We start from the raw sequence: 25,425 nt of genomic DNA, 5'->3' as shown, positions 1-25,425 counted from the left end.
TGCCTCAGCTTTCTCAGTAGCTGGGATTATAGGCGTGTGCTCAGTGCTAGAGGCCAATCTTTGGTAGAAAGCACAGATCAGTGACTCTCCAGGTGGAAAGTAATTAACACTGTAAGTAAGTCTTTTGGAAAACCAATTAATTTTGTTTCTATTGACAAGAATGATGCATGATTATATTTTCTCTTCCTGAACTGGGACTGGAACCCAGGGCCTTACATATGCTAGGCAAGTGCTCTACCACTGAGCTACATTCCCAGCTTTTTTTGACTTTTTTTTTTTTTTTTGAGACAGGATCTCAAAACTCCCCCGAGTATGTGTCACCCTGGCTGGCCTTGAACTTGTGGTGATCCTTCTGCCTCAGCCTCCTACATGCTGGGATCACAGGTGTGCACCACCACACCCAGCTTTTATATTACTTTTGAGACAGGCTCTCGCTATGTTGCCCAAACAGGGTTTGAACTTGTGACCCTCCTGCTTCAGTCTCCCAAGCAGCTGGGAATTACAGGCATGTGCCATACCACACCTGGCCAATACATGGTATTTAAAAATGTTCTGGGGCTGGGCATGGTGGAACATGCCTGTAATCCTGGCACTTGAGAGGCTGAGACAAGAGGATCGCTGTGAGTGCAAGGCCAACCTGGGCTACAAAGTGAGTTCAAGGCCAGCCTGGGCTACAAAGTGAGTTCAAGGCCAGCCTGAACTACCCAGCGAGACCCTGTCTCAAAAAGACAAAAAAGGTGGGGATATAGCTCAACAGCACAAGCGCCTGCCTGGCAAGCACAGGTCCTGAGTTCAATTCCCAGTACAAAAAAAAAAAAGACAAAAAAAAGGTTCTGTTTAAGGTAATAGAGCTCTTCTAGTACTTATGGGGCCTGAGGAAGGGGATAAAGAAAGACCAGGGGCCAGGAAGAAAACCAGTTGAGCGCGGCATCCCTGAAGGTTTCAAAGACCAGTGCTCAGCTGCAAAGGCAACGCGGTGGGCCTGATGCCAGGCCAGAGCTCACGTCAATGAACAAAGCACAAGGGTGCCAGCTGGAGGCCAAGTGACCCTCCTGCTGGAGGCAGGGGGTCCTGGGACCCTGGGCTCCTGCTCCTCCACCCCTCATCACTCAAGCTCACAATGGCCACCTTTGCTCTTTTTGCCCTGTCGGAATCTGAGACGGGCGATATAGGGTGTAGCAGGGCTTCAGGTTTGTTTTGTGGGGGTATCGGGGGGTTGAACCCAGGGCCTTTGCAGTATGCTACACCCCCATCCTTTTTTATTTTTTCTTCTGGGACAAGGTCTCACTAAGTTGTCCAGGTTGGACTCCAATTTGATATTCTCCTGTCTCAGCTTCCCAGAGCTATAGGATTACAGGCATGTACAACCACATCTGGCAAGGATATAGTAGTTCTTCAATGAAGCAGGGGGTCAGGCAGGTTCTTTTGAGAATCTTAAAAAAGCTCCAAGCCTCTCCCACAAAAAAATGCACATTTGCACCAGCTGCAGTGGCACATGCCTGTATAATCCCAGCACCCAGGAGGCTGAGGCATGAGAATCGCAAGTTCAAACCCAGCCTGGGCAATTCAGTGACTTAGCAAATCCCTGTCTGTCCTGCGGTCCCATGACAGCTCTTGGCCTGGTCCCTGCAACGTCTGACCCATCTGCTGACAGTCATGCTCACAGTCTAGGGGCACAGGCCTGCGCCGGGGGCAAGGAGATGGTGTGTGCAAAGACTTCGGTGCCGGGCACAGTGTGGCTACAGAAACCTGCAGTTCTGTTTAAACCCCTGGGCTGGGTGCCTGCATCCTCATGACCACTGGGTTCCTCTCGGCCACAAAGACCTGGCTCCCACTACTCAGATAGGAATTCCGTGCCAGCCACTGGTCCCTGCTGGGCCAGGCCAGTCCCACTCCCAAAGCAGCAGGGCAAGAGGATCTGGGCATGCGGAGACAATTTCACTTCCAGGTCGCCTCCTCTGGAGGACAGGAAAGCTGCACCGTCCTCTGCAAGGCTGCCATTTCCCCACACCGAGAGTTTGGTCTTTTCCTGTTAATTCTTCAGGCACCCGTGCTTTTTGCAGTCATTTGGGCCACTGAGGGGTCGTTCGGTATCATTTAATACAAAGGAAAGAGTATAAACAGGAAAATAGCACAAAAATAGTGTTGCTGTGGAAGGCTGGTGCTTGTTGCTGGGAAGCTGACGCCAGAGCAGCTGTGGCTTTGGGGATGAGCATTCTTCACGGGCCAGGGGCGAGTGGCCTGGCGGGGGGCAGAGAACCAAGAGAGTCAGTCACTTATTCCAGACCCCTAAACGTGGGCTCTGTGGAGCTTGTGCCATCCCTCAAGTCCAGCAGAGGTGGGGAGATGATGGAGTCCATGGAGTTCAGCTGCGGCTCCCGACTGCACTGTCCCACAGGGCGCTGGGGACATGGGCCGTTGCTCCCAAAGATTCCCACCCCCTTGGCTTCTTGGGATCTCCTTGCAGCCTGGCATCCCAGCCACTGCCCTGCCCGGCTTCCTCCATCCTGTGCCACCTTCCTTCTGGCAACAGAGGGTGCCAGTGCCTGCTGTTGTGTTCTGGGGCCAAATCCACTAGTTTTGCTAAAAACCAAACTGCTCAGCCTCACCCTACGCCCCCGATGGTGGGAGCCTCCCTGCTCCTAACCGGCGTCTCCGGTCTTATTTCCTTCTCCGGCCGACGCTCTTCAGTTCCTCCAGTTCCTTCTCCATTAAGTGGCATTCGGCAGTGGTCTCAGAGAGCTGGGAGGGAAGCAGCAAGCGTTAGGAAGAGGGAGGTACCTGCGCTCTGCGGGGCTCTGTGAGGCCAGCCTGGGAAAGGCCCGCTGGATTCCGCGAGCCCTGCAGCCTCGCGATGGGAAACCCGGGGTGGCCTGGCAGGGTGGCCACTCGGGACCCAGGGGCACAGGTGCTCAAAGAACATTCACCGTCTACTCTGCCCACATTTGATAAGCAGTGATTCATGGCATGCCCAGCATAAAGACTGCAGGCCGCAGAGGATGAAAAGACAGTGGTGATTCTAAGCCTAAGCAATTAGAGTTTAAATTGCTTCTGAGCTGTAGCTCACATAATCATAGTTGGGGGGAAATGCTTTATAAAGAACATGACTTGGCTCATCGGGATCTTCCACCGGATATCAGAGGAGGAGGAGTAAGAAGGTACAGGACAGGGACCCCAACAATCCATTTCTGCTCTCTGTTACAGAGCACTCTGCAGAGACATCGATACATAGAGCTTGGTTTACTGGGAAATAAGGCCTGTGATTCCTAAGCCACACACTGCTCCAAATGTTGGGCTTAATTAACTCACTAGGAGGCCAACGATGGCACTGTGATGCCCATTTTCTTGCTGAAGAAACTGTCACTGAGCAGTGACACCGACTCCAGGACACCTGCTCCAGCCCCAACAGCGCCCTCCGCACCGTCACCTAATGCAACGAGCGCCCCCTGCAGGTCTGAGCCTGCCTGGTGTGGACACGGAGCAGAAGCAGATCGCTCCCTGTTCCTCCTCCATCCTGCCACCGTCCTGTAGCTCAGCTCAAATGTCTCTTCTTCCGTGAAGTCTCCTGACTGGCAAAACTAACACCAGACCCTGCACAGCCTCTGTTGCCCCTACCAAAAGGCACTGTACCTGCGGGTCCTGTCACGACCTCAAAGGTGGGACTATACCTTCGTTGTCTTTTTTTTTTTTTTTTTAAGACAGGGTCTTACTGTGTAGTCCAGGCTGGCCTCGAACTTGTGGCGATCCCCCTGCCTCGGCCTCCCAAGGGCTGGGATTACAGGTGTGCGCCACCACACCTGGGCTTGGCTTTGTCTTTGATACAAAGTAATGTATCTGGACAAACAGGCACAGTGAAGTATCGGTGGTATGAGATGACCCAAGGGACAAGCCAGGCATCCCCTCCCATCCCCTTCCTCACCATGTCCAGCAGGATGTCCACTTTCAGCCGCAAGAGGTTGTTCTCCTCCTCCAGCTGCTGGTTCCGCCTGCGGAGGCGCTGCATCTCCCTCTGCTCCACGCCCCCACTGATGCCGGCCTCTGTGGGAAGGAGAGAGCTGCAGTAACCGCAGGGATTTCCTTCTGCGGCCTCGTTTGGCAAGACGGCAGTAGACGTGGCCCACCTGCTATCCACTGGCCCTTTTCAAACTTCAGGTTCTGCCCCGCCAAGTTCATCGTGGGGGTTCCGTAGTTCAGACCCAGCTCCACATCCCGGATTGAACGATCCAACTGTGGGGGAGACGCTACGTGACAGCTTCAGGAGCTATGGATTAGGAGCCCCCGTCCCAGCTCCCCCTCTGCTCCCTGTAGACCCCAACAATGCATTTCTGTTCTCTATCGCCGAGCACTCTGCGTGTGTGGGTGAGCGCGCCTCTCCGTGTGCGTGCGTATGTGCTGCTGGGGACTGAACCCAGAGCCCCACACAGGCTAGGCAAGTGATCTGCCTCCGGGCTACACCCCGGCCCCACCCCCTTTTAACTTTTATTTTGAAACAGGCTCACCAAGTTCCCCAGGACAGCCTCGAACTTGCAATCCTCCTGCCTCAGCCGCCCCATGTGCTGCAATTACAAGCGTGCACCACCACATCTGGCTTCGAAAACTCCTTTTAAAATGTATGGGTACATTATTTGCTTACTATGGAGCTACATACATCAAGGAAAAGAAATAACTTCCAACACCCAATTCATAGTAGTAATAGGAGCAGTTTTTTAATGTGGGATAGTCCAATCTCTGGATTCATTTATATAACTCACTGAGCACCAGCCTGAGCCAGGACTAGGTGCTGACCAACTCTGCCCTGGGGAAGCTTTCACCCCTGCACAGGAGAACCCAGCAGATCAGAGAAGCAGCCAGGCTGGAGGTGTAGCTCAGTGAAGAGACTGCTTGCCTGGCATGCGCAGGGACCTGGGATTGATTCCCAGTGCTGCGAAAAAAGGAGGGGGGCGGGTGGGGAGAAACATGGCAGGGACCCTTCAAGTGCCTCATTTTTTCTCAGGCCTCCTTGACCATACTACTTAAAAGTGATAACTCCAGCCGGGCGTGGTGGCTCATGCCTGTAATCCCAGCACTCGAGAGGCTGAGGCAGGAGGATCTTTGCGAGTTTGAGAGCAGCCTGGGCTACAAAGTGAGCTCAAGGCCAGCCTGAACTGCATAGAGAGACCCTGTCTCAAAAAGACAAAAAAAAGTGACCACTCCAATGCCACCATGCCCTTCCCAGCCCCTGCTTTGTTCCAAAGCACCTGTTATCACCTGACACAAACTTACTTTCTGTACCCCTCCCAATTAAAATATTTGCCCCATGAAGGCAGAGATTTGATTTTTTTCTTCTTAATCCATTTTATGTCCAGTGCCTAGAAAAGTGGCTGGCACATAAAAAGTTATCAGTTATCAGCTCTGGAACAAATGAATAGGGAAGAAGACTGCAGGAGAGGGAGGGAAAGCCACGCACGGAGGAGGCTCCTGCAGACATGGGCACCTGAGGTAGAAGCGGGTCGAGGCCAGGCACGGTGCTGCACACCTGTAATCCCAGACTCTGGGAGGCTCAGGCAGGAGGACTGTAAGTTCAAGCCCATCCTGGCTGATTCTGAGAGACTCTGTCTCAAAATAAAAGATAAAAAAGGGCTGGGGTTACAGTTCAGTGCAAAGGCCCTGGGTTCAATCCTAGTACTGGGGGGTGTCTAGAAAGCAAGGGCAGGAAGAGGAGCTGAGGGAGGACGTGAAGGGCTGCAGGGAGGGCTGACCCTAATTACCATTGACACCTCGGTCACGGAAGCACATCTGTGTCAGGCCAGGGTCGGCTTGAGAGCCCATGGTGCTCCTGTATCTCTGACACACAGGGAGGAGAGAGGGGCCCAGGGCCTGGAGGCAACAGAGACTGAGACCCAGCATGCCCAGCCCTGGCCACAGAGGCACTGCCCTCCACTGTGATTTTATCTAGGGACAATGGACTCAAGGCCCCCAAAGCTGAGGTTAAACCTCAGCCCTAACACCCTGTGAAGGTCCAGCTGATGTGTACTACCAGCCCGGCAGGAAAAGGGCCAAGGAATCAGGTTGTGTCCCTCCATGGTGTCTGAGAGCCAGGAATGGTGTATAGGACGGTGACGCGCAGGATTATGGGGGATGAAGACCCTGAAGCTGATCCCACATGCTCAAAAGATTTTAGGAGATGCTGAGCATGGTGGCACACACCTGTACTACCAGTACTCAGGAGGCTAAAGTAGGAGGATTTCCACAAGTTCAAGGCCAACCTGGGCTACATAGTGAGTTCAAGGCCAACATAAACTACACACAAGACCCTGTCTCAAAAAAAGCAAAAAAAAAAAAAAAAAAAAAAAAAAAAAAAAAAAAAAAAAAAAAAATTCAGCAGAAAAGGAAGGTGACAGTACATAGCAGTGATGGAGAACCTTTTAGAGATTTCACTGATAGAGATTTTAGAGATTTAGTGACAGAGATCACTTTTAGAGATTTCACACGTGCCATAGATTCACCACCACTGGTGTATAGGGTCAGTGTGTATCTGTGTGCTGGAGATGGAGTGATATCTCATAGCTGAGAACAGAAACTGATTTCCATGTGGTGTGACTTTGTGATATATAATTTTTAAATTATCGTGTGTGTGTGTGTGTGTGTGTGTGTGTATGTATGCACGCATGTGTGAGTGTGACACTGGGATGAACCCAGAGCCTCACACTGCTAGGCAAGTGCTCTGCCACTGAGCTATGTCCCCAGTCCTGTCATATAATGTTTTGTTTGTTGTTTTGTTTTGAGACGGGGACTCGCTATGTAGTTCAGGCTGTCCTTGAAGTCATTGCATACCATAGGCTGGCCTCAAACTTGCATCAATCCTCCTGCCTCAGCCTCCCAAGCGCTGGGATTACAGGCTTGCAACACCACACCCAGAAAATGTCACACAACTTTTGAAACCAGAGGTCATACATTCAAAGGAGATGCTATCATTTATCCCAATGCAATTGTTATGGCTTCCAAACATGCTCGGAAACTACATTACCCTTTTGAATCCCACTAATAGTGGCAAATCACTGTCTTTTCAAAACGAATTTGATTCTCAAGCATGACTAAAATTAGTTCTTGGCCAAGTCTTGTGAATAAAGTGAAAGTTAAATTAGATAATATTGTTTGAGACCAAAAAGTGTAATGAGATTGTCTCATTTGTGGTTTTTTTTTGTTTGTTTGTTTGTTTTCTTTTTCAGAGTCTTGCTATGCAGTTCAGGCTGGATTTGAACTTACTTTGTAGGCCAGGCTGACCATGAACGTGCAATGATCCTCCTGCCTCAGTCTCCCATCTCATTCAGATTTTTTTTTTTTTTTTTTGGTCTTTTTTGAGACTGGCCCTCACTATGCAGCTCAGGCTGGCTTTGAACTCACTTAAGTAGCCCAGGCTGGCCTCGAACCTCCAACGATTCTCCTGTGATCCTCCTGCCTCAGCCTCCAAAGTGCTGGGATTACAGGTGTGCACCACCATGCTTGGCTCATTCAGTTCTTAAATCAGCTCTGACGACTATTCCCAAATAGGAATGAGAGACTATCCTTCAGCAACGGCAGCCAGTGAGCTGAGAGGATGCTCTCCCAGGACAAGCGTCTGAAGGCGCATGCTGCCCTGGCACCAAATCCCGCTGCGCCAGGCCACCCCGCCCCACTCACAGTCTGCAGGTTGGACAGGGAGGCTGACTTCCGAGGAGGCGTCTTCTTTGGACTGAAGATATTCCCAAAGAGAGGCATCTCGCCTGCTGGGGGAAAGGCTGATGCTCCTTGGCCTAGGATCAGGAAAGGTCAAACAGTCGGTGACCTAGGCTATTGTTCTCAAATCATGAAAACTCACTCTGTAGCCCAGACTGGCCTCAAACTCCCAGCGATCCTCCTGCCTCAGCCTTCTGAGTGCTGGGATTACAGGTGAGCACCACCATGCACGGCTATATTCTACTCTAAAGACATAAAGCTCTCCTTGTGTCTCACTCTCAGATTGGCCCATATGTCATCAAGGAAAGGGAATGACCCCATGCGCCAGAGCTGACGACAGCATCCCTACTGTCCCCACTGAGCATCAGCTTCAGCGGGGAAAGTATACTTAGAAGCATATTTATAACACAAACACAGGAAGCTCTGCAAATCCTGTGTAAGGCTTCATGAGTTTTTGCTACACACACACACACACACACACACACACACACACACACCCCTTCCTTCCAGATCAGGGCACAGAACACTGCAGCACTCACAAGCCTTGCCCATGGACTCTGTATCCATGGACCTGTACAGGCCCTCTTTTCCACGTGGCTTCTTACACCCAGAATCGTGTTTATGAGATTTAACCATTTTGTTCTGTGTAGTAATTTCTTCATTTGTGTTGCTATATTTTATTTTATTTTATTTTTTGAGGCAGGATCTCACTATGTAGTTTAGGCTGGCCTGGAACTCATGGTGATCCTCCTGCCTCAGCCTCCCAAGTGCTGGAATTACAGTAGTATACCAACACATATGACTGCATTGCTATATAATATTCTACCACATGATCACATCAAAAATTGTCCACTCTGCAGGTAATGGATATAGACTGTATACAGGTTTTGACTATCAAAAACAGTACTGTTAACACACTTGGATGTATATTTCTGGATTGCTATGTATTTTTCTAGTCCTTAAGTGTGGAATTGTTGACTTGTAGGGCATTCATACCTTTAGCTTTAACAGATACTGCTAAATAATGTTCCAAAGTGGCTGTAAGAATTTATACTCCTACCTGCAATGTATAAGACAGCTTTTACATTTTCTGTCTTTTTCATTTTATCCACTTTGGCAGGTATGTATGGTATTGTGCTGTTCAGTTTGCTCTTTCTCAGTGTCTAGCTAAATTGTACACCTTTTCATATATTCTTTGGACCTATGGGTACTCTCTTTTGTGACAGTGCTTGTTAAAGTCTTTTGCCATTTTTCTACTGGGTTTGTCGTTTTCTTACTGGTTTGTAAGGGTTCTTTATATATGGTAGTGCTAGTCCTTTGTTATATACAGAGTCTGCTGGAAAAAAATGTATACATACTAGCAGTTCACCATACTAATAAATGTAGGGAAGCTAATGGCTCCACTTTGAGCACCTCTTGTAATTGTAGAGGCCAAAGGTAACTTGTATTACTTTCATGATGTCTCAATAAATTTAGTATCAAAATATTTATACTTTTTTCTTTTCCTGGTATATATAGTTTTTGACAGACTCTGTGCATGTATAGTGCTAACAATATCCCAACCTGCCTTTTTGCTTTTGTTTGTTTGGGGACAGGTATTGGGGCACAAACCTACTGAGCTACATCCCAAGCCCTTTTTATGTATTAGAGATAGTCTTGCTAAGTTGCCCAAGCTGGCCTCAAACCTGCAATCCTCCAGCCTTGGCCTCCCAAGTATACAGGATCCCATTTTACTTCCTTATTGGTTTTCGATCAAATAGGTTTTGTTTGTTTGTTTGTTTGTTGTCTTTTTGAGACAGGGTCTTGCTATGCAGTTCAGGCTGGCCTTGAGCTCACTTTGTAGCTCAGGCTGGTCTCGAACTCACAACGATCCTCCTGCTTCAGCCTCCTGAGTGCTGGGATTACAGGTGTGTGCCACCACGCCCAGCCTCAAATAGGTTTTTAATGAAAGCCAATTTATTACTTTTTAATGATTAGCATTTTATGTCCTGTTTAGGAACTTTTCATACTCCAAAGTCATGGTTTTTTGTTTTTGTCTTTTTGAGACAGGGTCTCACGATGCAGTTCAGGCCCGTCTTCAACTCACTTTATAGCTCAGGCTGGTCTCAAACTTGAACTCACAACTTGATCCTCCAGCCTCAGCCTCCCAAGAGCTGGGATTACAGGTGTGTACCACCAAGCCCAGTTTATGTGTTTTGATTTTACCTTTGTTTTTGTTTTGAGACAGGGTCTTGCTAAGATGTTAAATTCTCCAAGCTGGGCTCCAACTTCCTCCTCAGCCCCCCAGTGTGCTGGGATTACAGGCATCCATCGACACAACCATCTCTAAGTTAATTTCTGAAATTTTTTTGTTTTACTTTTTACATTTAGGACTACCATTCATCTGGATTTGGAATTAATTTTGGATATGGTATAAGACAAGGGTTGGGGTTCATTTGTCCCCGTGTATTAGTCCATGTGAACTTATTCGCACAAGTATCTTAGAAAGATCCCTTCAAAGAAACGGGGGACTGAAGATGACAACGAAAGCACAGCAAGCAAGAAGAGAATGGCGGAGCTTCCGTTTCCCTACGCCTAGGCACAGAGTCTTCCTTGATCACATTGTGAGATAAAAGCAGTAACAAGTGCATCACATCTGAGAGGGCACTGGCCCAAAAAGGAGGGATCATCTCAAGCATATTTCTTTCTTTTTTTTCAAGTTTGAGGGTTCGTTTTGTTTTGTTTTGAGACAGGGTCTCACTATGCAGTTCAGGCTGGTCTTAAACTCATTATGTACCTCAGACTGGCCTTGAACGCACGGCGATCCTCCTGCCTTGGCTACCCTAGTGCTGGGATTATAGGTGTGCACTATCATGCCCAGCCTTCAAGACTATTTAAAACAAAGTTTTTTTGCCTGTAATCCTAGCACTCAGGAGGCTAAGGCAGGAGGATCTATATGAGTTCAAGTCCAGCCTGAACTACACAGTGAGACTCTGTCTCAATAAATACATAAATAAATAAATAAATAAATAAATAGATAAATAAAATTGTACCAACTGTATTAAAAGATAATTCATAGTATAAATTCATTATGATTGTTTTTGAGGGGGGTACCAGGAATCGAATTTAGGACCTCATGCTGGCCAGGCAGATGCTGTGCCACTGAGCTATATCCTTAGCCGTCAAATTCATCATGATTAACAAGACATGTATCCAGTGAGAACATGAAGTTCTCACTGAGGTAGAAATCAATTTCACCAATGTTAATTATGAAAGTATAGAAGCTTCTTTGGAATTTTTATACTGTGCAATATAAAAGTATATTTATGATATATAATTACACCAACAGGCTGCAGATGGAGCTCCATGGTAGAGCATGTGCCCAACATGTGTGAGCCTCTGGGCTTCATCCCCTATACTGCAAAAAAAAAAAAGTTAGAAGTAAATAGCCGGGCATGGTGGTACATGCCTGTAATCTGAGTACTTGGGAGGCAGAGGCAGGAGGATTGCACGAGTTTGAGGGCAACCTAGACTACATAGTGAGATACTGTCTCAAAACAAACAAATAAGCAAAAAGTTATAAGTAAATAAGCAAACAAAAATCAAGCCATTTGAGGATGTGTGTTCATGCCAGTGTCACTGGTAGGCAGGTGTCTATAAATGAACACAACTGTAGACCAACAATCTAGGGCAGTGGTGGCCAACCTAGAGCATGCGTGCTGCAGTGGGCTGTTTGTATCACTGAAAGCTCTAAAAGGTGCGCTGTCACTGACCTAGGGGCTGGCATTTGGCCCTGAGCACAACACTTAGGACAAGCACAACACCTGGACAAACCTTAATGGCTTCAGCTTGGTGGTGAAGGGGACAGGGGTAGCGACCAAGATGCTGAGGTGGTCTGAAGCTATGCCACCATCCAAAACATATTAGAAGGCCCTGGCATTTCTGCTGGAGAAAGGAAAGAGGGTAGAAGAGGGAAAAGGATTAATCTTACATTTGTAGAGAGCAGAACAAGAATAAAACTGAAGGGAGTGCAGGCAGAAAGATCTTAAGGAAAATGCACAATAACAACTAGTATCACTTCCTATCTATCAAGTATGGGTCAGCCTCAGTGCTGGGCACACTTCAGATATTTCTTTTGCTCTATACAATTATCCTGAGAAGCAGTATTTTCTTATCTGTACTGGAGATGAGAAAACTAGAGCTCAGAGAAATTAACCAATTTTCCGAAGGTAGATAGCCATAGTTGGTTAAAGGTATATATCAAATTATCCTTGTATTAATAACTTGGGAGGTACATTTTTTGGTTGTTTGTTGTTTTTTTGAGGCAGGATCTCACTATGTAGTTCAGGCTGACTTGAATGCACTATGTAGCCCAAACTGGCCTTGAACTTCATGGTGATCCTCCTGCCTCAGCCACCAGAGTGTTGGGATTACAAGTGTGCATCACCAGAGCCGGTGGGAGGTATTTCTTGAAAGAAGCAGTTTCATCTATCATATTGGCAAAAAGAATGAATAAAAATCCAATGTTGGGGGGCTGGGGATTTAGTTCAGCGGCACAGTACCTGCCTGGCAAGCACGAGGTCGTGAGTTCGATTCCTGGTACCGGAAAAAAAAAATCCAATGTTGGTGAGGGTGTAGAAGAAAAAGACAATTTATTATCAGCAGAAATGTAGGTTGTTATAATTCTTTTAAGGACAATTAGGCACAACCTTTTTTGGGGGGGGGGTTTCCAGTACCGGGAACCAAACTCACGACCTTGCACTTGACAGGCAGGAGCTGTGCCACTGAGCTAAATCTCCAGCCCTTTTTTTGTCTTTTTGAGACAGGGAGTTCAGGCTGGTCTTGAGCTCACTATGTAGCCCAGGCTGGTCTCAAACTTGCAGCAATCCTCCTGCCTCAGCCTCCTTAGTGTTGTGATTATAGGCGTGCACCACCATGCCCAGCTAATAATATTTTTAATGCATACTTTGTGTCTGTCTGTCTGTCTGTTTGCTTGTTTGAGACAGGTCTCACTATGTAGCCCAGGCTGGCCTTTCCTCCCCCAGCCTTCCGAGTGCTAAGATTAAAGGCAGGAGCTACAATGTCCAGCAATGTGCATACTTTTTGGACAGCAAATCTATTTTTAAAATTTTCCTCCAGAAAGACTTGTACATATACAAATGTTCTCTATTGTTTATAACAATGAAAAATAAGAAATACTCCAAAATGTCTACTAAGGGTTGGTGTAGCCAAATGTACTGTGGCACATTCTTATACTGGAATACTAAGCAGCAATTACATATAGTGAGAGAGTTATATATAGACTGTCCAGAAAAGCCTCCAACACATGTTTGAACATGAAAGCAAGTTACAGAAAAATGTGTATAATACAGTCCCATATGAGACGACAAACAGGAATATTCACAATGTATTATGAAGATAAACCTGGGAAGGAGAGTAGCTGACTTCCTTGGATGAAATTGCCATTTTACAGTTTCAAAAAATCCTCCAATTTGGCTATTACATCTGATACAATATAATATAAGCTGGGTGTCATGCCAATCATCCCAGCCCTCAGGAGGCTGAGGCAGGAGGATCAAGGATTGCTCGGAGTTCAAGGCCAGTCTGAACTACATAGCAAGACTCTGTCTGAAGAATGAAAAAATATATATAAAATATATTTAAAATATACAAATGTATAGAAATATAAAATCATATTAAATACATTTCTGGACTTAATGGATTCTTTCAATGATAATATATTCATATATCAGTTATGAGCAAAATAAACAAAAAACCAGAAATAATTAGAAGGCAGCCCCTGTCCCTTCAAGCATCTGGAAACATTCAAAGAAGGAAAAGTAAGGCAAGTGGTTCTTGCTAATCTTCCTGACTGCACCAAGAGCACTACGCCTAAGGCCATTACCTGGATGTGACAGACAAGGGTTCAGGCCTAGCTCTGGCCCTCAGTTGATTGCTAAACCTCAACTGAATTGCTCAATTTCTTGAGGTTTTAACTGGGGCCTCTCACGCATGGCTCACTAATTCTCATAACCTTTAGGCCAAGAACTGTTGACCATTGAGTCATGCATCACGTAACAAAGTTTCAATTAACAAAAAACCCACATACACAACAGTGGTCCCATAAGATTATAATGTGGGCTGGGGATATAGCTCAGGGGCATAAGTGCCTGTCTGGCAAGCACAAGGTCCTGAGTTCGATTCCTGGTACAAAAAAAAAAACCAAGAAGATTATAATGGAGCTGAAAAATTCCTATCATTTACTGATATCGTGCCCAGGCAGTTGGAGCAAAACACACTGCCCGCATGTTTATGCTGACGGTGGCATAAACAAACCTATGGCACGGCCTGTCATATATGAGTACAGTATGCACAATTATGTACAGCACATAATACCTGATAATAGAAGACTATGCTACTGCGTTGTGTATTTACTATACTATACTTTCATCATTAGTGTACTCCTACTTATAACAAAAGTTTAGGGTAATGCAGCGTGACAGTCCCCTCAGATATCTCAAATTTACATCGATTAAATGCATCATTTTCTCTTGTGCTTGATTTAATTTCATGAGTTTTTGTTCGACGTGGTCCTAGGAGCAATAGGCCAATACAAACACACACACACACACACACACACACACACACACACAGTCCCCTATGTGTGTTCCAGGCTACTATACCATTTGGTTTATGTAAGTACACCATACAACATTTGTACAACTGGTGAAAGCTTCCCCCCACACCCCAATGCATTCTTAGAAAGTGTCCCAGTCATTAAGTGACACACAACTGTGTTATGGATGAGGGGAAGAAAGGGTCTGGACCAGCTGTCTTTTAAGTCAGATCTAACAGCTCATGAACAACTTGGGCCGAGATTCTGCGACCCTGCAGTCCTGCAGCAGTATTGTGGGCCAGGACACAAGCCATCCCTTTGGCTGAAGCTGGCCTTCTTTCTAGCGAAACTCCTTGGGAAAGGGTAAGGGAAAGCAGAGCACCTGCCTCAACCATCACTCTGCTGGTCCCTCTGCGTTTATCCCCCCTGGGCTTGGCTTCTTTATTTGTAATCAGAAGTAATAACAGCAACCAACTCACAAGTTGGTAGAGTGCTTTAGTGTTCATAAGACGTGGCATTTGGCCTTCACAGCGACCCTGAGGAGTAGGATCAGGCGTGTCCCCCATCTATAGACGATACTAATCGCTTATCATTGTGCAAGGCTTTAGTTTACAACAGGCCATAAAATACATTCGTCAATTCTGACAAGAAGTAAGGGAGGAATCTTTGGCTTTCCTCAGATTCTGAAAGGGAAAGGCGTCCCCTAAAGAGCTAAGAGCCAACCAGGTATACCTCTCTCACAGGTATACGGGCCGCCAGGGCTCACGGACTCAACTAACGGTTGCGAACACACGTTCACACGCACGATCCTTTTTTTTTTTTTTTGGTTTTTCTCCGGTACCGGGAACCGAACTCACGACCTTGCGCTTGCCAGGCAGGCGCTTTTGCCGCTGAGCTAAATCCCCAGCCCCACACGCACGATCCTATTTAGTCACCCTTAAGCCTATTTAAGGGGAACAACTCCCATCCCAGCTCACACCTGAAGAAACACACTTGGGTCGAGGCGGAGACGGCCTGGGGCAACCCCTGAGGATCTTCTCCAAGGGGGCCGGGGCGTCCCATTCCCCTCGCATGACCCCAGGGCTCGCTGCCGGCCGGGTTCAGAGACATACCTGTAGCGTCCCAGAAGCCAGGATCAAAATCAATCCCTAGATGCCTGCAAAGACCCAGCCGGATCCCTAGCAACCCGGATCACCTGCCTGCCGTTACCTCTTCGCATTGCGCATGCGCGGGCCCGCCCTGGACTCTACCACCAGGAAGGAGGGGGTGCCGGCACGGGGCCAACGCGAGCGCCCCCAAGAAGCATCGGAGGCGCTTGAGGACTCCCTCCAGTATACTAAATATATTATGCCAAGGAAGTGTTTTATAGAGTACTTTGCATCTCCGTATTATAGGGTGGACGGGAAGCTACACTCTCCCCCCAACAAATGCGTTGGTCTGGTCCACAAGCCTTCGGCGGCGGTCACCCTGGTAACGGCGTACGGCGGACACCGCTGAAGCAGGCAAAGGTTCCATTGTTGTAGAAAAGGTGAAACTAGTGAGCGTGCCCGGCGTTGCCTAGAGAATACACAGACATGGTCATAGTAGCAAAATGGGCCTCTCCCCGACTCATCTCCTACGCCCCCCTCCAAAGCAAAGGCCACTCCTTCCTGGTGGATGTGGGGCAGCGGGTACCAGGTGCCCATCCAGAACTTTGTGGGGTCCCCTGAGGAACCAGTGGCGCTACCCGTCACAAATTCGTCGGATTCTGCCATGCTTTCAGGTAGGGCAAACTGCCAGACGGACGATGATCCCATTCCGACAGCGCACGGGTTCGGGGCAGGCCTGTCCCCTCCTCATGCCCTGACCCTTCTCGGCTTCTCCAAGCCAGGGAAACTGAGGCCCCGGACCACTTCGAAGTCGCCCGGAGAGCCAGGGGCAGAGAACTGGAGAATCAGATCTCCTACTGTCCTGATAGCGTGTATTGTTGGCGCCATGTGGTAAACGAAGGAACTCGGGTCATTCAGGAGATATTTACTGGCTCCCTAAAGGGTACCCCAGGTCATCCGGGCAATGAGAGATAAGATCCCCGATTTCTGTCTCCACGCACAGTTCTCCTCCTGCTACACCACACTGCATCAAAGAGAGGAGAGCTGTGTGTCCTGGACCCAGAGTCTGCACTGTCTAGCCCAGCACTGTTCAACAGAAACATACAGCAGACCACCTAACCTGGAATTTTCTAGTAGCTACATTTTTATTTTATTTTTTTAGCTGTCTTCTAAAAATTTTATTTATTTTTTAATTTAGATTTTATTGATACATTTTAGATATACATAAAGATCACGAGTAGCTACATTTTTAAAGATAAAGAAAAGCCTGGCATGGTGGCACACGCCTTTAATCCCAGCACTTGGGAGGCTGAGGCAGGAGGATCGTTGCAAGTTCAAGACTAGCCTGGGCTCCAAAGTGAGCTCAAGGCCAGCCTGAACTGTATAGCGAGACCCTGCTTCAAAAAAAAGATAAAAGTCAAAACAAAACAAATAGAATTAATTTGAATATTTTATTTAACGCCATATATCCATAATGCAATATGCTCTTTTCAGATTTAATCAATATTTTAAATTTTATACTGTTTCAGGTTTTAGATTTTTTTTGTTGTTTTTTTCTGGTGCTGGGAATCGAACTCACAACCTTGCGCTTAGCCAGGCAGGCACTTTGCTGCTGAGCTAAATCCCCAGCCCCTCAGGTTTTGGATTTAAATTAAGTAAAATAAAATTTAACTTCAGTCACACTAACCAATTCAAGGGGTCAGCTGTCACATGTGTCTAGTGTTCTCTGTGATGGGCAGCACAGGTCTAGCCTCTTCTACCCTTTCCAGTTCTGCTGCCCTCTGCTTGTAAGATTCCTCCCCTCCACTCCATCCAGTGAACTCTGCTCCTCCTTCAGCACCTTGACTCCCCCATAGCACCGTGCACCTCCCTGTGAAGCAACAGTGACAGGTACCCATTATTATGATTCATAATTATCCTTCATGAATTAGAATTTATAGTTACCTATGTAATTATTTGACTTTAACAAATCTTTCCCCAGTAGATTTTTTTTTGTTGTTGTTTTTTGGTACCGGGAACTGAACTCATAACCTCACACGTGCTAGGTAGGCACTGCACCACTGCGCTCTATTGCCAGCCCTTTCCCAGTACATGTAAGCACTATTATTAGTGATCGAGTCTGGTTCATCTCACCATCCTGTCCCAGGACAAGCACACTGCTGGCTGGTGGGGAATATTCAGTAGTCACTGTTTTCACATGCTAGGATATGCCGACCTCCAGTAGGGGACACTGAAATCTCTCCTGCCCAAGACTCTGTGCTCCGGGAGGGTAGAAGGTTCCCCCTCCTCTGCCCTGGGATGTAACACAGTGCTTGCTACAGTGTCGCTACTCAGTGAAGCTAGTTTTCTTCCTCCTTCTCATCAAGTAATGACAGGAAAACTTATCAGGCCTTAAAAAATACTTATCCTTAAATGTTCTGATGAAAAATTCATCAGGGAACAGAGTGTGTATTTTAAACATTTCACTTAAGAAGCATGCTACTGAAGCCTCCCATTAGTGTAATAATGTTAAGCTGAGTCAGGAGGCTTTTGACAGAGTCACCTAAGCCTGGCTTCTCAGAAAACGTGTTGTAGCTTTCCAGTCACTCTGGGGAGCAGGTGGGAGGAAAATGAGAAGCCCTAAAATGCACCTGCCTCCTCCTACCCTTCTCCCCTTTGCTTATATGACTGGAAGCAGAGGACAAGAAAGGGTATTGACCTGGGGCAGGGCCAGCCTTTCCTATGATCCATCCGACTTTGGACTCAGAAGCAATGTAGTAAGTGAGGCTAAAAGAAATCAAATATTGAAATGAACTTAACCGCCAAGGGGCAAATTGCCTAATGGAAAAAGATGTAGAAGCAGTCATTGTAGTTCAATATTTTAAGCGCTGAAATAGAGAGATGAAAGTGGAACCCTGGGCTTCGCAGAGGATGATGAAAGGCATAGATGTGTGCAGAGTAAAACACGGTCAGGGGCCAGGAAGAAGTTCTGTGGGTCAGGCGTGTGAAATGCATGGCTGGGGAGAAGAGATGGGGACCACGCATGAGCCAGGGGAGAGAGGAGTGATGAGGGGCCACCTGGGTTAATTTTTCTAGCAAACTTGATCTTTTTTTCCCCCTTCCATTATGTGTGAGTTGCTTGAGGATAGGATCTAAGCTTTGACTTCTGTATATAACCAGGCCACTAACACTGGCTCTGGACATGGGGGGCCAAGAAATGGTAGTGTTAGAGTCTTGGCCACTAAACAAGGACCCAGGAGAGCAGCCGGGCCAGAGTGTTCTATAGCCAGGGAGGAAGGGCAGGGATGGGGCCAGTTTCCTGGGAGGGAGCAGAAAGCGCAGGTAGAGTGAGAGTTTCATGCTGAGGAATTGGGCACTGTAACCTACAATCAGCACATCAGAGATTTGGAAGGAGACTTGGGGTCATCCACTCCAAATCTGCTTTGTAGTTAAGTCTCAGAGTGACAGAGCCTTGCTTTCACTTCTAGTTTGGAAACAGGCTTGCTGGCTGGGTAGTCTGGAAGCCTGGGCTTTGCAGTACTCTAGTCTTTTTATTTTTAAAACTAGAACAGTTTTTAATCTTGGGTGGAGCATGCGCCCACATGTTGAAGAAATGAATACCTATTCCTTGAATGGGCTTCCCAGACAGAAGCCTGTCGTCCCCACAGAGGCCTGGGTCATGCGTTTGGCCATCAGCCCTGCTTAACAGGTGACCTTGTTGGTCTTTTTTCCTCTTGTGTTTTCTGAAACAGCTCTATGCTATTTGTGATTTCCAGGAAGCTGATTAGACAGAGAACAAGACTGGAGCGGGAAATGAGAGGCTTTTAAACGTGGGAACTTTTCATTTGCCACTTGACACGAAACTGGACGATGAACTACAACAAGCAGATGGATATCATCAACGCCACCTTCTTCCCAGTGATACCCTTGGCTGAGCAGCAGGGGCTCTCGCTCAGTGCATGGAAGGCAATGGAAAGTGCTGTGAGGAAGAATTTAGAGGAGGAGCTATCCAGTATCCTTGCGGGGGCGGTGCTGAAAACCAGACCAGATGCACCTAATTGAGTTAGGTCACAGAGGCATAATTGGCGCTTATGTCTATAATGCAAGTTACCTACTAGCCCCCTCCATATGTGCCCATTAATTTTTTTTCAAGTACTTAAACCTCTTCTCTGTAAGAATGTGAGACTGCAAAGGAGTGACTTGAGTTGTTTTTGTTTTGTTTTATTTTTGTGTCACTAGGGATGGAACCCAGGGCCTCACGCAAGTTAGGCGAGCGCTCTACCACTGAGCTGCATCACCAGCCTGACTTGTTCTGTTGCTGGTATAATCAGAAAGAGTCCAAAAGGAGGAAGCCCTGGAGGTATTTGCTGAAAGAATAAGGCAGAAGTGAGTTTGGGACCCAGTTTTCTGTCTTTACTCTGGTTGACCTCGCCTCTTTCCCCTGCCAGCCCTTCTGCCTGGGCCCTCTGTCTGCTCCTTTGCGTACCATCCGGGGTCTGTCCGCATCCACCTTCCCTGGTCCTGTCTTCACTGATTCTGATCTCACTTCTGAATCACATCCCAGCATCACAGAACGCCATCTTGGGGCCCCCACCCCCGCCCCTCCAGCCCTCTCAGGTTATAAATAACCCGGGACTGTTCCCGTCTCATCATCAGGCACGCAGGCACCAGGCAAAGTGCGCGGACCACTCTGCACCCTCACCCTGCTCGCCTCTCTGCCACGCTTCTCCCGGCGGCGCAGCGAAGCATGAGCCCATCTGAATCTGCTACAGGGGCTCATTTTGCTCGGCCTGTTCCTAATGCCCCGTCTCGCCTCTTAATCCCACGCTCATCCCAGCCTCACCAGTGCATTTCCTTTTCTCTGATCTATCATGTCCCTTCTTGGTGTCCTCATTTCTCAAGTGTCCTCGATCGGTGAGACCACTTGAGGGTAATAGAAGGGAGCGTGAAGCCTGCCCTCTTTGAGAGCAGTGAGGAGAGATAGGATTATGGAGCTTTTATGAAGGCTGTATCCTAAGCCAGCAGAGGCTCAGACAGAAAGAAATGCAGAAGTCAAGGGGGTACCAATGAAATGAGCGTATTTTAACAGCGACAAACAGGGTCATGATACCCTTTGACTCAGCTGTCCCTCACCTGAAAATCTCTCTTAAAGAAATATTCCAGAGTGAAATAAACCAGACACAAGGTTCAATACCATATGGTATCTCTCAGTCGAGTGAGACAAAACATAAATGAGAAGAATAAAGGATGGGGGATTTGGAGGAGGAGGGAGGGATGGGGGAGGGAAGAGGAAAAGGATTGCAAAACAGAAACAAGCTGCATTCTGAGCGCGCACCCACTCCCCAAGATGACTGTAAGCTGCACCTACTGCAAGCATGTACGTGTAACAATTTTTTTAAAAGAAAAATACCTGAAATATTCTTAAATACAGAGACAGCTCTCTGCACAACTCTGGCATCCAAGCGTTACTTAAGAGCTGCAAGAAGTTGCGGGCAGTTTAAATATTCAGTAGCCAAGAGGCAGCTGAGTGTATTAAGGCCTGTCCTTTAAATGGATTATTAGTATAATCCCGTTGAAAATAATAATTATTAAGATTGTTTAACCATATGGAAAATGCTGACAATAATGGCGGAAGTCAGGGCAGTACAACAGGCATCTGCTGAGGTTAGAGTTATGCTGGGGAGAGGGGGACTGGAAGGAAGAGGGGATGTGAAAAGATGAAGCTGAGTTATGTCCGTGTACCAGCTGCCCACGATGAGCGTGATCATTGTGTACTGCAAATATGTACTAATAAAATTTTTTAAAAAGAAAGTTGCAAGAATGATGGGATAAATGTGTTTGATGTTTTGAGGGGGATTCACAGCAATGTGTCTTTTACTGTAATAGTTTTTTTTTTTTTTTTTTTTTTTTTTTTTTTTTTTTTTTTTTTTTTTTTTTTTTTTTTTTTTTTTTTTTTGGTTTTTCTCTGGTATAGGAACCGAACTCACGACCTTGCGCTTGCCAGGCAGGCGCTTTGCCGCTGAGCTAAATCCCCAGCCCCTACTGTAATAGTTTTTAAAATTTAAAAAAAAATCTCAGAAGGAAATTTCTCCAGATCCTAATAGAACTGTTAGCACAAATGTTTCCTTTTTCATACTTCCCAGAGTGCCTGTAATGTGGTCTTCTTTCATTTATAATTTATAAAGCAGCTCTTTTTTTTTTTTTTTTTTTTGAGATAGGGTCTCTCTATGTAGCTCAGTCTGTCCTCAGACTTGCAGGATCCTCCTGCCCCAGCCTCCTGAGTGCTGGAATTACAGGCATGTGGCACCATGCCCAGTTTAAAGCACTTCACTTAAAACAAGATGAAGTGTAGTCAGGTGGGGTGGGTATTCCTAAAATGCCAGTATTTGGGAGGCTAAGGCATGATGACTGTGAATTAGAGGCCAGCCTGTACTATGAAGCAAAACCTGTCTCAAAAATAAAAAACCACGAAGGTGAAGTGTAGTGGGCTGGGGTCTAAATCCCCAATCCACTCTCAGCTCAATGGTAGAGCGCTGGCTTAGTATGCTCAAGGTTTTGGGTTCAGTCTCAGCTCCATAAAAAAAAAAATGTGAACATTTATAGACAAAATAATGAAGTGGGAGGATGTAGTGTGTAATCCTTTCCCTGAGAGCTTCCTTAGCAGACCCCCTCCCAGGGTGCCTCATCGGATCCATTCCCCAGGTGAACCAGAGGATCACTGAGATGGACTCGAGTCCTGACCCACTGGCCAACAGCCTGGTGAGTTACAGGTGCTGGGGCTGAGACAAGGCTTCTGGGAAGGAAAGGCCTCTGACCATCAGGGTGTGGCCATACTTGGGGGTGGGGTATCCATTCATTGGCAAGCATATTTGCACAGCTAAGGTTTCTAAGGTTTGCAGTTGTTTTTTTTTTTTTTTTCAAAGTGGACAGCTCTTTTTCCCCCTTACCACTTTGCCTTCTGACCAGCAATGAATGAGAGTTCCTTTTGCTCCCTGTCCTCACTGGCATTTGGTGTTGGTGTTACAGATTTTGGCTCTTCTACTATTTATGGAATGCAATCTTGTTATTTTAATTTACATTTCTCTGAGGCTGTGTGATTTGGAGCATCTATCTACATGCTTATTTACCGTCTGAATGTCTTCTATGGTAAGGTATCAGTTATGGTCTTGGATCTATTTTTTTTTTTTTTTTTTTTTTTTGAGACAGGGTAGCACTATGTAGGCCAGGCTGGCCTCAAACTCTTGGTGATCCTCCTGCCTTAGCCTGCCAAGTACTGGGATTACAGGCATACATCACCTTGCCCAGCTCCCCATTTTTTAATTGGGTTGTTTTCTTACTGCTAAGTTGTAAGAGTTCTTTGTATATTTTGCATAACAGACCTTTGCTGGTGATATCTTTTGCAAATTTTTTCTCCCAGTTTATTGGTTGTCTTCATTGCCTTGAGAGTGTCTTTGGCATAGTGGAAACTTTTTATTTTAATGAAATGCAGCTTCTCAAGTCCTTCTCTCATGGACTGTGCTTCTATGTCATATCTAAAAAGTCATCAAAAATCCCAAGGTCATCTATGTCTTCTCTTATGCTATTTTCTGGGCCTTTTATAATTTAGCATTTTATTTTTTGGTTTGTTTGTTTTGTTGTTTTATTTTGTTTCTTGAGACAGGGTTTTGCTACGCAGTTCAGGCTGGACTTGAGCTCACTTTGTAGCCCAGGCTGGTCTCGAACTCACAAGGATCCTCCTGCCTCAGCCTCCTGAGTGCTGGGATTACAGGTGTGTGCCACCACACTTGGCTGTTTTGTTTTAAGACAGGGTAGTTCAGACTGCCCTTGGACTCACGATGCAGTCCCAGATGGCCTTGAACTCGTGGTGATCCTCCTACCTCAGCCACCCCGAGTGCTGGGATTACAGGCATGCACCACCACACCCAGCCCCCATTTTACATTTAGGACTGTGATCCTTTTGAATAAATTTTTTGATCCCGGAACCTCCAGCAATTCATCAGTGATAGTTTAGTTTTTCCTGCTGGTTCCTGTGGAGGCGTCTGTTCAAGTGAGTTGTGATTTTCTGTATCTACTTGTCTCTCCCATTTATTGTTATAAAACAATATCTATGGTATGACCCTGGTTATAATAATAGAAACAGAGAGAGACAGACAGACAAAGAATGATCCAGAAACATCCTGGAGGACACATGCCATGTGGATAGCAATGGCTAGTCCTAGGAGGAGCATGGGGAAGGTGACTTTCACCTCTTACTTATATGCTTATGGACGGTTTGAATATTTTACAATAAGCATGCATCACCCTGTATTTAACACTTTTAAATCAAACAAAAAGACTGACTTTAACAGCTGAACAGACCCCAAAAGTCAGTCCTGGGAAAGTGGTGGTGAATGGGAAGCTGATACTGTGAAGGCAAATCAGGAGGTCAGAACCCTGGGGCAGAGGAACTTGGTAGAAAACAAGACACCAGGTGGGAAGGGTGAGGGTGCTTAGGGGCATGAACTGGCAGGAGGAGGAGGAAGAGGAGAAGCGGGTGGAGGAGGAGAGGGTCAGAGGAGGGGAGGGGAGGGAAAAGGAAGGGAGGGGTGCTGCCGAAGCATTTGCAAGCATTTCTGCACAGTAGAGACCTAGGTAGAAAATTTTAAATTTTGATACATGTACTGTAATCAAATAGCTTTTCATTCAGGTGAAGCTGTTCTTTACTGCTGCATGAGAAAGACCACTACCCTGCCATCAAATACAGAATTAAGTTACAGGTAGAAGAATTAAAATTAAGTTATTAAGGGGGCAGTAATTTGCCCTATGACTTCAGTTCTCCAAAAGATCTAAGATAAGTTGTTTCAGTTTCTTCTGCCTTTTAGTTTTTAGGACAGAATTCTGGCTCTGAGCTCTTTATATGTTTGGCCACAAACTAGAATTCTGAAGGTTAATTTTGATTCACTATTTGGGGGCAATATTGGGAATTAAACCCAGGGCTTGGCACTGAACTACAACCCTAGCCCTTTTTTATTTTTTATTTTGAGGGAGGGTCTCATTAAGTCACTAAATTGCCCAAGCTGGGCTTGAACTTGTGATCCTCCTGTCTCAGCCTCCTAGAGTGCTGGGATTGCAAGTGTGTTCTGCCACACCTAGCTTTATTTTAGAAAATATAGAATAAGACCCCCAACAATTCCACCTTCCCCCCCTCCTCCCCTCCCCCTTCTGCCTTCCCCTTCTTCCTCTCCTCCCCTTCTTCCTCCCCTCCCCCTCTTCTTCCCCTCCCCCTCCTCCCCCTCCTTTCTCTCTCTCTCTCTTGCAAAGGCTTGTGAGAAGCAGCAGTTCTGAGGAGTGGGTAAGAGGCACTTGTGTGGCATGGCTCCTGAGAGATGGCAGAACACTCCGTCTTTTTGGCTATCTTTGGTTTTGGCACCAAGATATATTTGGGTTTTTATTTTTGTTTTAAAAAACTGTCCTTAAGATATCTGAGGCATAAATCTAAAAATCTCCTAGACGAGTATATTTGAAATTGTGAGCAGCACAGCAAGGTTGCCTGAGAAGCCACTGCCGAGGACACATGGTAAGGGGTATGTTGCTGTCAGTTCCCGCTGTGCCCGGTGAGTCCCCCGCCCCCCTTGTGCATGGCAGCTGTGAGGGGGAGGATTACAGTGATGAAGCGTTGCCCCTCGGGGATCCTGTGTGCTGTGGGCCAGCTCCTGCCCAAAACTGCATCCCTCCATCCCGGAGGTCACGCCCTGGCCATCTAGGCCCAAGTCCAGGCCGCCTATTTCCGCTGGTCTGCGCCTGTCACCTTCTTGTCTGCATTACGGTTGTGGCCACTGGAGCAGGAGACCTCGGCTTGATTTATCAGGTCACCAGCTCTCTGTTCTCCCCCGTTATGATAGGTCTTGCGTTTGGCCTCTTTCACTCCTGTGTCACCATACAATGTCCCCAGACACAGCGAGAGGGACTCATGAGATAAACCTCAGCCCATGTTTCCCGGCTCTCCCAGCCCTCCAGTCTGGGCTCGCTTCAGCAGCACCCCTCCCTTCCTTTTCCCTCCCCTCCCCTCCTCTGACCCTCTCCTCCTCC

The 25,425-nt window shown here is 46.8% G+C and overlaps 2 protein-coding genes across 6 annotated transcripts in view; one reads left to right on the top strand and one right to left on the bottom strand.

The window, feature by feature from the left end:
* Positions 1 to 2,081: 2,081 nt before the first annotated feature.
* Positions 2,082 to 15,517, bottom strand: Cby1 (chibby homolog 1 (Drosophila)). 4 transcript variants are annotated; one of them, XR_260106.2, is made up of 6 exons: positions 15,403 to 15,517; positions 7,660 to 7,772; positions 4,122 to 4,227; positions 3,920 to 4,038; positions 2,610 to 2,742; positions 2,082 to 2,241 (listed from the first exon to the last, which is right to left on the bottom strand). XR_260106.2 is itself a non-coding variant. In XM_005379265.2 (6 exons), the coding sequence occupies exons 3-6, from the start codon at positions 7,735 to 7,737 to the stop codon at positions 2,662 to 2,664; spliced, it is 384 nt and encodes a 127-aa protein (XP_005379322.1). In that variant the 5' UTR covers positions 7,738 to 7,772; positions 11,509 to 11,619; positions 15,403 to 15,517; the 3' UTR covers positions 2,082 to 2,661. The 4 variants fall into 4 exon arrangements, 3 of the variants coding, with proteins under 3 accessions (XP_005379322.1, XP_005379323.1, XP_005379321.1); XM_005379265.2 differs by adding an exon at positions 11,509 to 11,619 and having other exon boundaries at positions 2,082 to 2,742; XM_005379266.2 differs by adding an exon at positions 11,509 to 11,616 and having other exon boundaries at positions 2,082 to 2,742.
* A 192-nt stretch (positions 15,518 to 15,709) lies between these two features.
* Positions 15,710 to 25,425, top strand: part of Fam227a (family with sequence similarity 227, member A) — a 48,432-nt gene continuing 38,716 nt past the window's right edge. Inside the window, exons 1-3 of one of the 2 annotated variants that reach the window (XM_013511491.1) lie at positions 15,710 to 16,052; positions 19,134 to 19,369; positions 22,034 to 22,116. In XM_013511491.1, the coding sequence (XP_013366945.1) occupies positions 19,228 to 19,369; positions 22,034 to 22,116 (225 nt within the window). In that variant the 5' untranslated portion in view covers positions 15,710 to 16,052; positions 19,134 to 19,227. The remainder of the gene's footprint in view (positions 16,053 to 19,133; positions 19,370 to 22,033; positions 22,117 to 25,425) is intronic. The other variant, XM_005379262.2, reaches the window with a different exon arrangement.

This window comes from Chinchilla lanigera, unplaced genomic scaffold (assembly GCF_000276665.1).
Source record: "Chinchilla lanigera isolate Chin_1 unplaced genomic scaffold, ChiLan1.0 scaffold00012, whole genome shotgun sequence".
NCBI lineage: Eukaryota > Metazoa > Chordata > Mammalia > Rodentia > Chinchillidae > Chinchilla > Chinchilla lanigera.
The sequence above is the reverse complement of the archived record's forward strand: the minus strand, read 5'-3'. Positions and strand labels throughout refer to the sequence as shown.